Source organism: Rhinatrema bivittatum, chromosome 6 (assembly GCF_901001135.1).
Source record: "Rhinatrema bivittatum chromosome 6, aRhiBiv1.1, whole genome shotgun sequence".
NCBI classification, from domain to species: Eukaryota; Metazoa; Chordata; class Amphibia; order Gymnophiona; family Rhinatrematidae; genus Rhinatrema; species Rhinatrema bivittatum.
In genome coordinates, this window is record NC_042620.1 from 191,599,645 (window position 1) to 191,614,304 (window position 14,660).

Below are 14,660 nucleotides of genomic sequence, written 5' to 3' on the forward strand. Positions count from 1 at the left end.
ACCTCCTTCAGCCCGTGTGACAGAGGGGACGCCTCCTCTTTCTTCCAACTCATCAGGGCTGACACCGCTCTGCTTTCTGCTTCTTTCCTCTGAACATATAGGGCTGACCCAATGCTGCTTTGCCGCCTCCTTTCCTTTCACTGCACGAGGCTGACCTGATGCCGCCTGCCTTCTGCTTATTTCTTTCAATCACAGGGGACTAATTTGACGCTGCTCCACCTCCTGCTCTAGCTTGCTCCTGCTCCTTCCAGCCAGTGTGATGACCTCTCCTTCCCACCCAGGCGGGCCCATGCGACAGGACCTCCTCTTTTGAGCCCGCACAGGTGGAAAGGAGGAAACGGCCATTGCCGTGCACCCCAAATGAGTGATGCTCTAGGCGGCTGCCTGCTGCCTCCATTGGCTCTGCTTTGTGACTGACTCTGGAGAGTTATTGCTTACTTCATCAGATCAGTACAATGAAAGGAGTATAATTCTCAAAAGTTAGTCATAAATATATTGAGTTAATCAAATAGATAGGTTTATTGACTTTATTTCTTTGGAGGGTTCAGCCACTCCCACCTATAGGAGAGTGCTATGCCATATTTATTATCAAAAACGTATGCTGGCATCAGCTTGATACTTCCAGGGCTTTAATTACGACGAACAGTTACTGTGTAAAATCAGGAGTGGTGGCTGGAACTAAAATGTGTGCATCTGTAAAGCAACTGTCACAAACTGCAAAGCTTATATATAAAAATTTTATCGTTCTTTATTCTTTCGTGCATCATTTGTCAAAAGAAATTGCAGTGAAATGGACAGAAATGGGCGGCCCTTTAGTTTCTGCAGTTCTGTGGGTTCAAATTTGGTTGCAGAAATTGTTTATTGCTAGAGAATTTGATATCTGTGCCCAGATCGCTTCTGCTTAACACTTTCAGACAGGCTAATTGTATGTTAATAAATGAATAGCAAGAAAATGGTTTAAAAAATTCTCAAAATCAAAGCTTTTCTTCTGTAAATAAAACCAACCAATCGGGCATTATTGGAGATTGCCTCAGACCATTACAAAAGTGAGGGTAAATAATGAAAACTAGGCATGCTCGTGCAAACTCCTTGGATACTTCTACACATGAGGTTTGCACCAATAACTTGATAAGTGCACCCTACAAAATGTACCTGCAGAAATCTGCACTTGTCTTTTGGGTAGATCCCCCCTTTTTTTTTTTTAAGGCAAAACAATGCCCGTAGTTCCCTATCCCAATCTAACCCTACCCCAAGGTAAAAGTGCACATGTTGACACACACACTTACTTTTACCGGCATAGAAGGTGGGCAATAATCAAACAGCCCATTCTCTGTAAATTAGTGTTTTACCTCATGGAAATGTCTTTGATGATTGCTGTCATACTGAGTAGGCAGACCAATCGTGATCATCTTGTTGAGGTACAAAATAAAGCATTTGTTTTCTCTGAAAAAAAAAAAAAAAGTAGGCCAGAAGTGTTAGTGCATTTAAAATTCAGAAAGAAGTAGACAAATGGAAATTGGGATTTTCAATTAAAGCATCTTTTAATGTGTGTATTCAACATGTGTTGGTAACCTTTACTGAATGTATCTGAATAGGTCAAGACATTCTGCTCTGATTGGGAATTTGCATTTAAATAATATAATGAGAGGATAACTTTCAAAGCCATTTATGCAGATGACTAGTGATTTACATGTGTTAATTGGCCATCTGAAAATTGCCCTGGCTCACTGGGGCTAAAAGTACCTGCGGTGTGTTCCACATCACCCGGACTTTTCGGGGGAGGGGGGGAGGTGGGGGGGAAGGACAGTCAGACATGTAAAGTGATTGATTGTTCAGCGCTGTGCATGTCATATTCCATGGAAAAGGCACCCGTACTAAAAAGCAGGTGAAATTGGCTGCGGGCACACTGTACCTGTGACAGGTTTCAAAGTGAAAGCACACAACGTGTTTTCATTTAAAACATGGATGTAAAGTCCGTCAGTACTGTAAGAAGCAGCCCAGTTGTCCCAATGGAGTCAGTTTGAAAATTGCCCCCCTAAGAAACCTTAGTAACTGTAAATGATTCAAATACTATATAAAGACCATCAAATGATATCCAATTATTATACTGACCACAGATAGTTAAATTGTTGCATTAACATGGCTTTTAATATGCAATTAGTAACATAAACATGTTATTTCTCTATGTAACAGTTTTCACTGTTGGTGATATATGGACCTATCGGACTATAGGAAGGCTATGGAATTTCTTTTGTCTTGGTGCAGAATCCGCCCTCAGACTGCTGTAAAAATTAGGGGCTTTTGCAAATGACCTCACTAGAAATAGCACTCAAGAAGTAAAGAAAGAACTGGGAGCAAACTGGGAAAATGCCTATTGCGTCGCCTAGCGTCCCGACGTGCTCAAGACAGCATTCACGCGCACGAGCCCGCGTCAATATAAAATCGTGCGCACATATACGCAGTGCTAGCTGATTTTATAACACTCGTGCATATATGCGTGTATGTTATAAAACATGGCGCGCCCATGTGCACGTGACAGCAAACACATGCACTTGGGTCTTAATTTTTACCTCATAACGAACTCATGAAGCAGATCAAAAGCCAGATTTAAGTTTCAAATGAAAGTAGGGTAAAAGGACTTTCGGAAAGCTTACAGGTCAGTTTGTTTTTCATAATTTTTGAGCTAGCACTTCTTTTACCCAAGGATTTAATTTCCTGAAGGGAATAAGTTCCACAGACAAACTGTGGAAAACACACGGTGGGATTGTGGCCCAATTTTTTATTTTGGCAATTTTCAGCTAAAGGCCCCCTCTGATGTGTTTTGCTTATAAAAATGTTTCTCTTACAGAAGTTGCAGGGAACTGAATCCTTGGGCAGAAGCTGTGCTGTGTTTTGTAATTGTACATTTTTGCCCAGTTTGCACCTGAAATTGAAATGAGGCCCTAAATGATCATCTGTGCATTTAGAAAGCGAGGAACAAGATCGGTACTTGAAATGAACATAATTCATTACACAATTTAACAGTTACACAACAGTGGATGTGCCAGGAACCTTACCCCACCCTCCCAGAAATTACTTAGAGATACTGAGGTCTGCCCAGTAAGTTTGGAAAATCCCCTTTTCTTCCCATAAATCATAAACATCTGAGAAATAAAGCCATTTTAGAGGAGCAAAGAGGAGAAGGAAGAAAACAAAAGGAGCATAACCAAGAAATACATATTTTTGAGAGAAACTTTCAGGTAACTCCACGTGGTCACATATTTGTGCGTATATGGCCATGTAGAAACCTACAATAGTATTTTATAACCCGCGAGTATCAGATGTATGCATATTATAAAATATGCAGATGTCTACCCTGCAACATACGCGCTTAGGTGCAAAAACATTGGTAGGAAAAGAAGGTGTTTTTAATTTTAAAAATATACATGTGTATATTTTACGAGCAAAAATAAGGTAGGACTTGCTTGCATAAAACCCAGTTTGCGCGCACAAGTCGGCATATTTAAAAACACGCGCACAGAATTGAAATGACCAGTTTTCCAAGTCCTCCATCAGTTTGCCCAGTTGCTCTCCAGCTCATTGACACCCTCCTGGTTCTTCAGCCTGAACTCCACCCAGTTCACCCAGACCTCCCACCTAGCCAATAATATACAATAAACAAGTCTGCAATCAATTATGAAAGATAATTGGCAGATGTAAAATTATGCGAGTAGGTTGCTGAATGTATATGCATGTCTTTTAAATAGCAAGGTGTGCAACTGGTGACCCTGCCCCAGAATCTCCCTGGACTACCCCTTTTTCATGTGTACATGTGCGCACAAAACTTAAAGTACGCACATAGTTTCAATGTTAATAAAATAGCGATTGCACAAGTACAAGCTACCTGCGTAAATATATGCTAATTTTTACATGCGTTACTCCGAGAAAATTCACCCCTTTGAAAAGAGAGTATGTTTTTAGTATTTTTAGAGTTTAAAGCAGTGGACTATGAACCAGGGTAAACCAGGGTTCAAATCCCACCGTCGCTCCTTGTGACCTTGGGCAAGTCACTTCACCCTCTGTTGCCTCAGGGACAAACCCGTGAACCCTCTGGAAATACCTTAAGGTACCTGAATGTGGTCCATTTTGAAGTGCCAAAAAGCTGAATGAAAATAAATAATTGTCAAAGTCATGTCCACAAGTAAAACAGTGCATTATCCAGCCAAATGTCCTTTTATAAAATTGCCTGCCCGTTATGTAGGCAAACGTATGTGCTTGTGGCCTGTTTGTACGTAACTATAGCCAGGGAAGGTAACTTTCAAACCTATTTGCGTTACTGCATTTGCACGTGTAAGTGGACATGTGGAGATTTATCCTAGTATTACACTGTGCAGCAGATGGCTACATGGCTTTACCGACTGAACCCTGAGCATCTGATTTACATGTGCTTGCCCATCCTGCAGGAAAAAGCTTTGAAGGCATTAGGAAGCACCAGTTAAAATGCCATTGGGGAGAGAAAATGTCTCCCCTCCCCTTCCCACCCACATCACTACAGATCAAACCGCTTAGGTTGCTCACAGTGCAGTTACTTTTGCCCATGTCAGAAAAGAGCAGGGAAGGGGGCAGGTTTAGATCAGGAGAGGGAATGGACGCACAGGTATAAACTGCCTCCTCTCCTTCCCTGCCCCCCCCCCCCCAAATTGGTGGATTTTCAAAGCATACATTTAAACATTGCCTCCTAAATATAATCCCTGTAACTCCAACAACTAAAGAAACCACAGAAAAAGAAGAAAAGGGGAAGATATTTGTCTGTTTGCTGTCATGCTGGCTTTGTGGCATCACTAATACATTAAGCACAGTGCAATTCAATATGATTAAATCTGAACTTTTTTCAACCAAATCTAAAAATGTCACTTTGTTCTTGTGTCGTTCCTAGAACCGATTGCTGCTTTTCCGAAGAATACTAAATACCACCCAGGTAAGCCACAATTCTGTTTTGTTTTTTTCCAAAGAATGCAATGCTTACAAAAATCAGATACATTTTACATTTTTAAACCAGTCTCATTTAACTCTGTCTATAATGGATGGCATAATGGCGTCACAAATTCAGATTACGCTTATATCTGTACCAATACAGAACAGAAAGCAAAATGGACTCTGCTGTCTATTCAAGAATCCCCAAACAAAAGATGAGTAGGTAAAACCCCAAACACATAACAAAGTTGGCAAACAGTGCACACAAGTTGTACAGATTATCAATGTAGGTGCCAGAAGGTTGGAGAAGAGCGGTAGTGGTCCTATTTCACAAAAGTGGTAGCAGAGAGGAGGCTGGAAACTATAGGCTGGTTAGTCTTATCTTGATAGGGGAAAATTAATGGAGACTCTGCTGAAGGAAAGGATAGAGAACTATCTACAATCTGGTAGGTTGCTAGACCCAAGCCAACATGGTTTCATGTCAAACCAATCAGATTTTTTTTGAATGGTTGACTAGAGAATTAGATCAAGGAAGAACACTCGATGGTGTTTACTTGGGTGTCAGCAAAGCTTTTGGTACAGTCCCGCGTAGGAGACTCATAAATAAAATGAGAAGCTTGGGACTAGATGCCAAGGTGGTAGAATGGATTAGTAATTGGTTGACTGATCGATGATAGCAGATAATAGTAAATGAAACCTACTCTGCAGAGAGAAGGGTAATAAGGAGTGCCTCAAGGATCAGTTCTGGGTCCGGTTCTGTTCAGTATCTTTGTGAGTTATATTGCAGAGGGGTTGGAAGGAAAAATGTGAATTTTTGTGGGTGATACTAAGATCTGCAACAAAATGGACACACCTGAAGGAGTAGAGAGAATGAGAAACAATTTAAGAAAGCTGGAAGAGTGGGCAAAGGTTTGGCAGCTGGAATTCAGTGGAAGAGGTGCAGAGTCATGCATTGGGAATGTGGTTATCCAAAAGAGCTCTACGTGATGGGAGTTGGGGAAAGTCTGATGTGCATGTCCTGAGACAAATACTCTCTTATGTGCATGGCTTGAGAAAGAGACCGTGGGAGATTGTGGCTGAAAACCTGAAAGTAGCAAAGCAATGTGACAAGGCAGTGGCTTAGGCCAGAGGGATGCTGTGCTGCATAGGGAGAGGCATAACCAGGAGGAAAAAGGAGATAATAATGCCCCTGTACAGCTCTTTGGTGAGCCCTCACCTGGAGTACTCAGTTCTGGAATAAGGTCAGGATGGATGCGATCCAGTGAAAGGCAACCAAAATGGTGTGGTGTCTGCTCCAGAAGAGAGTGGAGGACTTAAATATGCATACCCTGGAGGAGAAAGGGATAGGGGAGATATGATACCGATTTTTAAATATCCGAAAAAGATTAATGATACACAAAAATCAAGCCTTTTTTGATGGAAGGGAAGCTGTAGAACTAGGGGTCATGATATGAAACTCCAAGGGGGATGACTCAGGACAACATTAGGAAATATTTCTTCATGGCAGGGAATACATGGGGGCCCTCCCAGAAGAGAGGGTGAAGACTTGGAACGGTAATGGAATTCAAAAGAGCACGGGATATATATTGCAGAACCCTAGGGGCTAGAGGATGGAAAGGAAGGAATGGAACAACCTATGTTACCATTAAGTGTAACATTTGTGCATGGGGGTAACCTGTAGGGACCGGCAGTTACTACTCTAAGCAACTTACTGGCCAGATTGGATGGACCATTTTGGTCTTCACTTATACTACAGGGCCAACAATCCAACAGGGCCATTTAGGAGAAGTTCGTACTAGAGTAATTTCAGTCATCTGTGCACTACTATGGTACACCATGCCAGGTGAACTTCGAATTTTGGATGACATGAAAGTTTTCAAAAAACTTTAAAAAGTCTGGCTATCTAAGCAAGACTTCAATGAATTAATCCTCCCAGAAAAGACATCTTAATTGTGGCATTTTTGACTCATAAGTGAATATTATTGGATAGATGTTCAAAAGGTTGCGTGCGTGAAAAACGGGTTACGCATGTGGCTGGGCCTTGCACGCGCTGCACGCATTTTCAAAGGGGCCCAGCCACGCGCGTAACTCCCATTATGCACAGAAGTGTCGGGCCGAAGGAAAGGGGCAGCCCGGGGGCGGGGCTGGAGGCGGCTGTACCGGGGAAGGCACTACCGGCACACGGAAGTTGCTACTGCTCCAAAAAAAACTAAAGGTAGGAGAAAGGGTTTAGGGGGTGGGGAAGAGAGATTAGATAGGGGGGTAGGGAAGTTCCCTCCCAGTCCGCTTCTTAATTGTAGCAGACTAGGAGAGGCTCGATCTCGTCCCCGTGCGTATGTTTGTAATATTAGGCCCCCATTGCGCACGCCGTCTGCACATGCACACGGATTATAAAATCCGGTGCGCGTGGCCCCCAGATTTTGTAACATGTGCGCCAATGCACGTATGTTATAAAATCGGCGCGTCCATATGTGTGTGCTGGGAAGCGTGCGTACATGGGCGCGCGCACTTCTTTTAAAATCTACCCCTATACAAAAATGAGCTTAAGATTGGAAAGTGCAAAATTTAATATCACAATTGTTAAAATATCCAGATCAGGCTATGCCTGCAATTTCGAAAATGTATTATCTTCCTCAATCTCAACCTTTCTCTGAAGATATTATTTTACAACAAGATAATCAACCAGCTAAAAATCCGGATCAGTCTGATCTCTTGGAGAAATCTTTTGAGACTGACATAAAAACAAGAGCAACTTTGTTTGTTCAATTTGCATTCACAACGGAGAGAGACAATGTTTTGAGGTCTTATTTCCGATTTCAAAAATTGAATTTCTATGGCCATCAGATAAAAAATTTTCCGGACGTTGCAAGGAGTACTCAGCTGAGAAGAAAAAAGTTTATAGAAATGAGAGGGGAGGTAATTGCCAGAGGGGCAAAATTCATATTACGGTTTCCCTGCAGATGTATGATTGTGTATAAAGATTCCAAATATGCATTTAAGGACCCCGATCAATTACGTTCTTATTTAGATACTCATTCTCATTCCTAGGAACCACCACTGAGGGTTGGCATAGATAAAGAAAGCAGCGTGAACTCCACTACATTGCTATTTTTTATTTTTTTTTAATCATTGTTTTTCCTTTGTTTAACTGCTTCTTCTACATTTTGGTCCCCCTATATTTCCTTGTATGAATGGACAATATAGATACCGAACAGAAATGTTTCCTCTGATTTTTGTTAAAAACTGCATTTTCCTAAAATCACAATTGTTGGGTTAGTTTTAAGCTATGTCTATTGAGGTTCATATTCAAAAGCCGTTTAGATGGATAACGCAATAGTTATCCGTCTAAATGGCTTATCCAGCTTTAAGCCTTATCCGGCAACAACACCGCTGAATAAACCCTGCTAGTTAGCCGGATATGTTTATCGAGCTAACTAGCCAAGCCACACAGCAGCTGAAAATGGGCCCCATTGTTTCTAATTATGATTGTTAGAAGTGTAAACTACTTTGATTATTTGAAAAGCGGTATAGAAATAATACAAATAAATACATATGTTCCTTATGGACATACGTCAGCTTTGAAAATTAGCCTGCCAAATCAACCTGCACAAGTTACACCTGCTAAAATGTGCACACAGAGTTTCCCTGAAAATGTCTATGCAGGCTTTTTTTAAAATCCAAATATACGCACATCAGTCAAAACCCCCTTCCCATCTATGTTTCCCGGAAAATCCCCACACAGTCTGGGTAAATTTAGGCACACACATGATATACATGTGCAACTTTACTCTCCATTTTTGCACATAAAACGCTGTTTACCTGCAGAGGTCCCTTTGAAACCTACCCTCTCTATGTAGCAAAATCCTTTGAGATTTAATCAGTGAAAAGATAGATCAGAAAGCGAGAACCATCTTTAGCACTGAATTAAAACTGTAGTGAGCTTTACCAGTGGTTCCAACCTTGACCCTTGAGACACACTGAACATGCTTGGTTTATAGAAAATCCCCTATGAATGCACATGGGTTGCCTGTATATGAATATATGAAAAGCATGCACATTCATTGTGGATCTCCTGTAAACCAGACCTGTTTAGTAGGTCTCAAGGATTGGCTTGGAATCATTGATCTTTTGTAGGGATGTGCATTTGTTTGAAACAAATGGGTAAAATGCAACACTTGAGGCCATTTTATTTCATTTGTGGACTTTCTGAAATGGAGGGTGCCCACGAGCTTAAACAAAACACTTCATTCATTTGTGGTTCCCCTTCAAGTCTATGGCACACTGAAAAGTACTGCAGTGAGTCTGTTAACTATAGCAGACAAAACATTCCCGATCGGTTGATGCAATGAGGTGCATCCAGCCTAACGCACAGGTTTACGTGCAGTTGGGTGTGCATTTTGGATGCGCAATAATAGCATCCAGTGCAGCAAGGAGATTAGCACTTCTAAAACATGCGCCCTAATCAAAGTGTGTCGGATAATGCCCGTCGCATTTAAACTGCATGCAAACAAAGACATTAGCTATTGCCACCTGATCAGGAAAGTGCCCCCAAAGGCTGGCACCCAATGTGCATTTTTTTTACAGAGTAAAGTTTACTCACAGTCAAGGGCTCATGAGAAACATAAAAAATGTGGTGCTCTATGCTTCGATAAATATGCCTCTTCTAGGGTAGAGTTGTTCCGAGGGATTAGTATAAGATTTAGATATTTGAAGTTAGAACAAAAAAGTAAATAAATGTATATAGAGAGTAGCAGAGCAGAGCTTGATTCGCTAAAGGGTACCTTTAAAAAAACCGTGGGTGATTCCTTTACTTTCGGTAAACACGCATTGCAGATTTCTAAAATTTCATGTAAGCGATGCACGTTTGCTAGGAACGCACAATTTAGATGTCCGTGCGCCTCATGTAATACGCTTTTAAGCACTAGAAATGCACATATTATCCCTAGCGGGCCCTTTTTGTACACTGCTTTGATTAGTTTCTCATTAGAATATTGCATCATGCGCACAGGAGATGTGGACACATTAGGAAAACAGGTGCTTGTATTGTGTGCGTCTTATGGCATTGGCCTGCGAGTGAGGTAGTAGCCAGGACAGAGCTGAGGCGGGAGGAGTAGGCAAGTAGACAGGATGGAGGACCAATCAAGGTGAAACTGCTCTGCTCCTGATGCTACAACTTGAGGGTCTTGCTACCATTCAGCCTTACTGCCATCCCCCAGACTCTACACCTTGTAGGTTTTACTGCCACTCTTGAATGCTGCCATACCCCTGATGTACCACACCTTGGGGGGTCTTGTTGCCACTCTGCTTTGTAGCTATACTCCTTATACTGCGCCCTAGTTGTCTTGCTGCCACTCTGCCTTGCTTCTATACCCCTTATGCTACACTTTGAGGGTTTGCTACCACTCTGCCTTGCTGCTCTGCTTCTAATGCTACACCTTGGGGGTGTTGCTGCCTTGCTTCCTTGATGCTATACTCCTTATGCTACACCATGAGGGGTTTCTGCCATTCTGCTTTGCTGCCATACCTCTGATACACCACCTTAAGAATCTTGCTACCACTCAGCCTTGCTGCCATATTCCAGACATTAAACCTTGGTGGTCTAGCTACCAACCTGCGTTAGTACTACATACTCCTTATACTATGCCTTAGGGGCTTGCTATTACTCTGCCTTGCTGTCCTGCTCCTTGCATTACACTTGGGGGGGGGGGGGGGTTTGCTGCCTCTCTGACTTGCTATCATACCCCAGCCTTTACACCTTGGCATGTTCCTGCCACTATGGATGGCTATTTTGCACATCTCATGGTATCTTGGGGGCTTCATGCTACTCTATGTGCTATTTTTCCCCTCTGTCAGTGCTTTGTTTTTTTTTCTGCCACCTTTTCTTCTTCATTCCCCCTTTATAGTGCCTTAGGATATTTATGCTACTCTTGGTGCCACTTTGCCCATCTTGCTCTGCCTTTGGGGGTTCATGCCACTTTTATTTGTGCCATCTTTTGAAGCCTTGGCATGTTCTTACCACTTTTCTTGCTGCTTTGCTTTTCTGACAGTGCTTTGGAGAACTCCTGCCACTATTGGTATCCTTTTGCTCCTTTATGGTGCCTTAAGCTATTCATGCTTTTTTGTTGCCATTTTGCTATAGTGTTGGTAGCTTGCAGTTTCTTCCCCCTTCTGATGATGCCTACCTACCAGTTTCATTAAAATGTATTAGAAAACCCTAATTTTGCAGCTCAAAATGGACTGCATTGCTAATCCCATTGACTGTAATGGGAAACGAAAAAACAGATGGAACGAATAAACAAAAAAACTTTTCTTTTGAAATGAACCAAACAAATGGAGGTGACTTATAAAATGAATAAATAAACCAAAATGAGAATTTTGCCCCTGCACATCCCTTATCTTTTGCACGTTTGGTGTCCATGCCATACAGATTGTTGAATGTTATGTAAATGTAAATAGTACTGTTTTCTCACTTATGGGCAGTCAAATAAAATAATAAATCAGAGGCTGCAGGGAAGGATGCTAAAGGTCTGTGGGGGTGGGAGGAGGAGTAGGGAGAGGACAGCACAAGAAAAGGGGGCCACAGCACTGTTCCCTCTAAGCTGTGCCCATAGGCTGTGAACCCCGTGCGCACAAGCAGTCCTGATGATATTTGCATTATACTGGCTCGTAGTGTACAAATTTGAACTCTGCTTATAAAAAGTTGCACAAAAGAACCTTTCAAAAATTAGATGGAATATTGGACAACATTGACAAAATCAGCCAGCTTTGAGATTTCTGTTTTCTGTTTCCAGAAAATGGGCAGAATGAAGTGTGCATTGAAATACTGAGTGCTTCATTATAGAAATAGTCAACGACATGTTTGGAGACGTTTCCCTGACTTTTTTTTTCAAAAGAAGAAAAAAAAATATAAGGTTTCTCTCATACTGACCCATGTATTCACACTTTAATATTTACCAAGTTTGGAGCCATCATTAGTAAATCATTTATTCATGCCATTAGCCTACTTTCTGAAGGGAAAGAAGGCGTATGACATTGCTATGTCGTGTGTGTGTGTGTGTGTGTGTCCCCGTCCCTATTAACTTTTGTTTGTGGTCCTATCCATGTCACATTTCCAGGAAATGTCAGGGGGGAGCATGAGGATATGTACATGTTTCCAAAGTAGGTCCCTTTACTTCTGGGTAGAGCTTCTTGTTTTACAAATATTTTATTTTTAGATTTCTTTTTTAGATTTGTACTGTTTTCCCCTCTATTATTGCTGAATACCATGACGATTTGGTGTCTATTTAGGTCTCAGAATTAATCTGCTTCAGGTCTTCAGCCATTTTTTCTCATTTGATAGCACAGTCCTTAGCATGTGACCTCATAAGAGGCTCCTATGATGTCACAATTAGAGAATCCTGACTGAGTTAGAAATGCTAGTTGGCACTGATAAATTCTAGAGGATAAAGACCCCATATCCAAACACATTCATCCTGATAATATTGGCTTCTCTGGATAGTGGAAAACATCTTTCTTTTTGTCAGAGTCGAAGCCTCGGGAGAATTATGGAAACTGGATGGCAAAATAAAACTAGAATCTTCAAAAATCATTAACCTTGAAAGCAAGAGCAATGCTTCATGAAATGGTAGAATGCTTCCTTCTGACCATGCATTAATGTGGAACATGGGAACTGAATGGCTCAAAGTAACTCTCACAGCACCAGAGTCTTTTACCTCTAGGTTGCCAATTTAAATCCAGTTCTGGCTGGTAAGGTCTTAAAAGGGTGGATTAAGTGAATTGAGTTGGTGGTCTGAGTTCAAATCTAGGGCCCATAACAGAGCTAGTCACATTTTAGCCCCTTTTAGATTCCTACAAAATCTGTGAGTTTTGTTGTACAACTTTTCACTGATTTGTGACAAGGACACAAGGAGAGAGAGAAAGAGAGAGCAAGCTTAGGGAGCATAAAATTGTTAAATACACATTATTTGAAGAAGAATTAAATGTTTATTTCTGAAGGGTTTCAGGGGTTTTTTTTCTTTATAATGGGACAATCCAAATCATAACTGTGCATATTCTGTACGTCTTTTAAATGCAAAGTCTGTAATGTTGTATCCAATCCAGAGACCTCCAAATTTTCAAGAAAGATCAGGCAGAAGCTGATTGATTGACAGTGTTCAAATAAGCTTTTTTAATGCTGCCTACATAAGGACCTCTTATAATTACTCATCATGAATGCTAATTATAAGAGGTGGAAAACAGGGAGACGGAGCACACAGATCTGAGTCTAAGGTGCCACAGCGGGTGAAAATGCACCGCCGCGATGCAGCCGGCTGCACAATCTCCCCCCTCCCCCTACCCCCTACGTCCCTTTTTCTAACGCGGTTCATCGTGAATCTAGCTATTTGTGCGGCAAAGGCGCACACATTTCCACCAGCCATAGAGAGCAGCTGTAAATGTCCATGCAAATGTTTGCATGTGCACCTTCAGAATGATTTCCCGGCCTCGACTCCTCCCCCCGAGAATGCCTCTCTGCAGTACCCATAAAAAGCACTCACAGACTCGCTTCCACGGGTACTTTTATGTATATAACTTTGGGGCTGGAGATTTTTAAAGAGGCCATTTCTGTACATAAAACTGTGTTTCACTTACGTAAAGGCTTTTTGAAACTTTCCCCCATGGTCTGCAAAACATTTCTTCTTTAAATGGTGGTGATGAGGATGAAGGATGGAATGAATTTGCTCTCACCTAACCCCAAAAATCTTTCTGATAGTGCGTTTCTAAATTCGAGCTACATCTCAGGGTTATTTGTTCAACCCCAGTCTCCTCAATAATTTTTTTTGGGGGGGGCGGGGGCGCATAATTTTGTAACAGCCCTCATTGCAAAGTCAGCAAAACCATGCTTAAGTTACACCAGTTTTCAAAATTAGCTTACCTGTATGTGTTCACTTGATTTGATTTTATTTGTATTCCCGCCTTTCAGACACTGCAAAGTGGTGATAGCGCTGTTTTACCCGTGGCTGTGCCTTTTGAAAATTGCCCTCTTGCATTTTTAATAGTATATTCTTAAAATTTCCCAAAAACCTTCTGCGTTTTGCTGACTTTCTTTTGCAGGCTGTTAAGAAAATTATCCATAAGAGACTGATTCACTAGAGCACAGTAACCAACTCTAATGTTAACACGGGTAACGTGCACATTATTCAGTGAATCAACCCCTTTGGAAATAATAGAGCCTGTGGCAATTAACCTGCGTTAATGTTCGTGCAGGTTACCATGCAATAGTGAACTGGCCTCTGTATTCTGCATTCATATTATGAGCTATTTTCAAGAAGAAACCATGTCGTGCAATACTTCAACACTTGTTTTTAGAGTTTGAAAGCTCTGAGGGGGATCCCTCCCCTTGACTGGAGCTCTAATGGGGTTTCCTCCTCACAGCACTATGGCCTGTCACTTAGGCCAAAAGGTTTGTGCGTATCGGTTCTTCTTAACGCAGTCCTTGGGCGTGCCCTAGCTGGACTACTTTTTAGTTTATTCATAATGAATAATTATCCATATTGAATGTTCAATGTGGAAATCCTGAAAACCCAGCCCAGGTAGGGAATGGGTTGAGAACTACTAATTAGATAATCATAGCCGCTGAGACTGAGGGGTAGATTTTAAAAGATGCACACGCGCATCCATGTGTGCGAGGTTCCCGGCGCACGCACATGGACACGTCAATTCTTTATAAT

At 41.6% G+C, this 14,660-nt stretch overlaps 1 protein-coding gene across 2 annotated transcripts in view; it reads left to right on the forward strand.

Annotated features, from left to right (window-relative positions):
- NRP2 (neuropilin 2) overlaps positions 1-14,660 on the forward strand; it is a 277,836-nt gene that overhangs the window by 206,205 nt on the left and 56,971 nt on the right. For both annotated transcript variants that reach the window (XM_029606320.1, XM_029606319.1), the window contains exon 15: positions 4,916-4,957. In XM_029606320.1, coding sequence (XP_029462180.1) covers positions 4,916-4,957 — 42 coding nt within the window. The remainder of the gene's footprint in view (positions 1-4,915; positions 4,958-14,660) is intronic.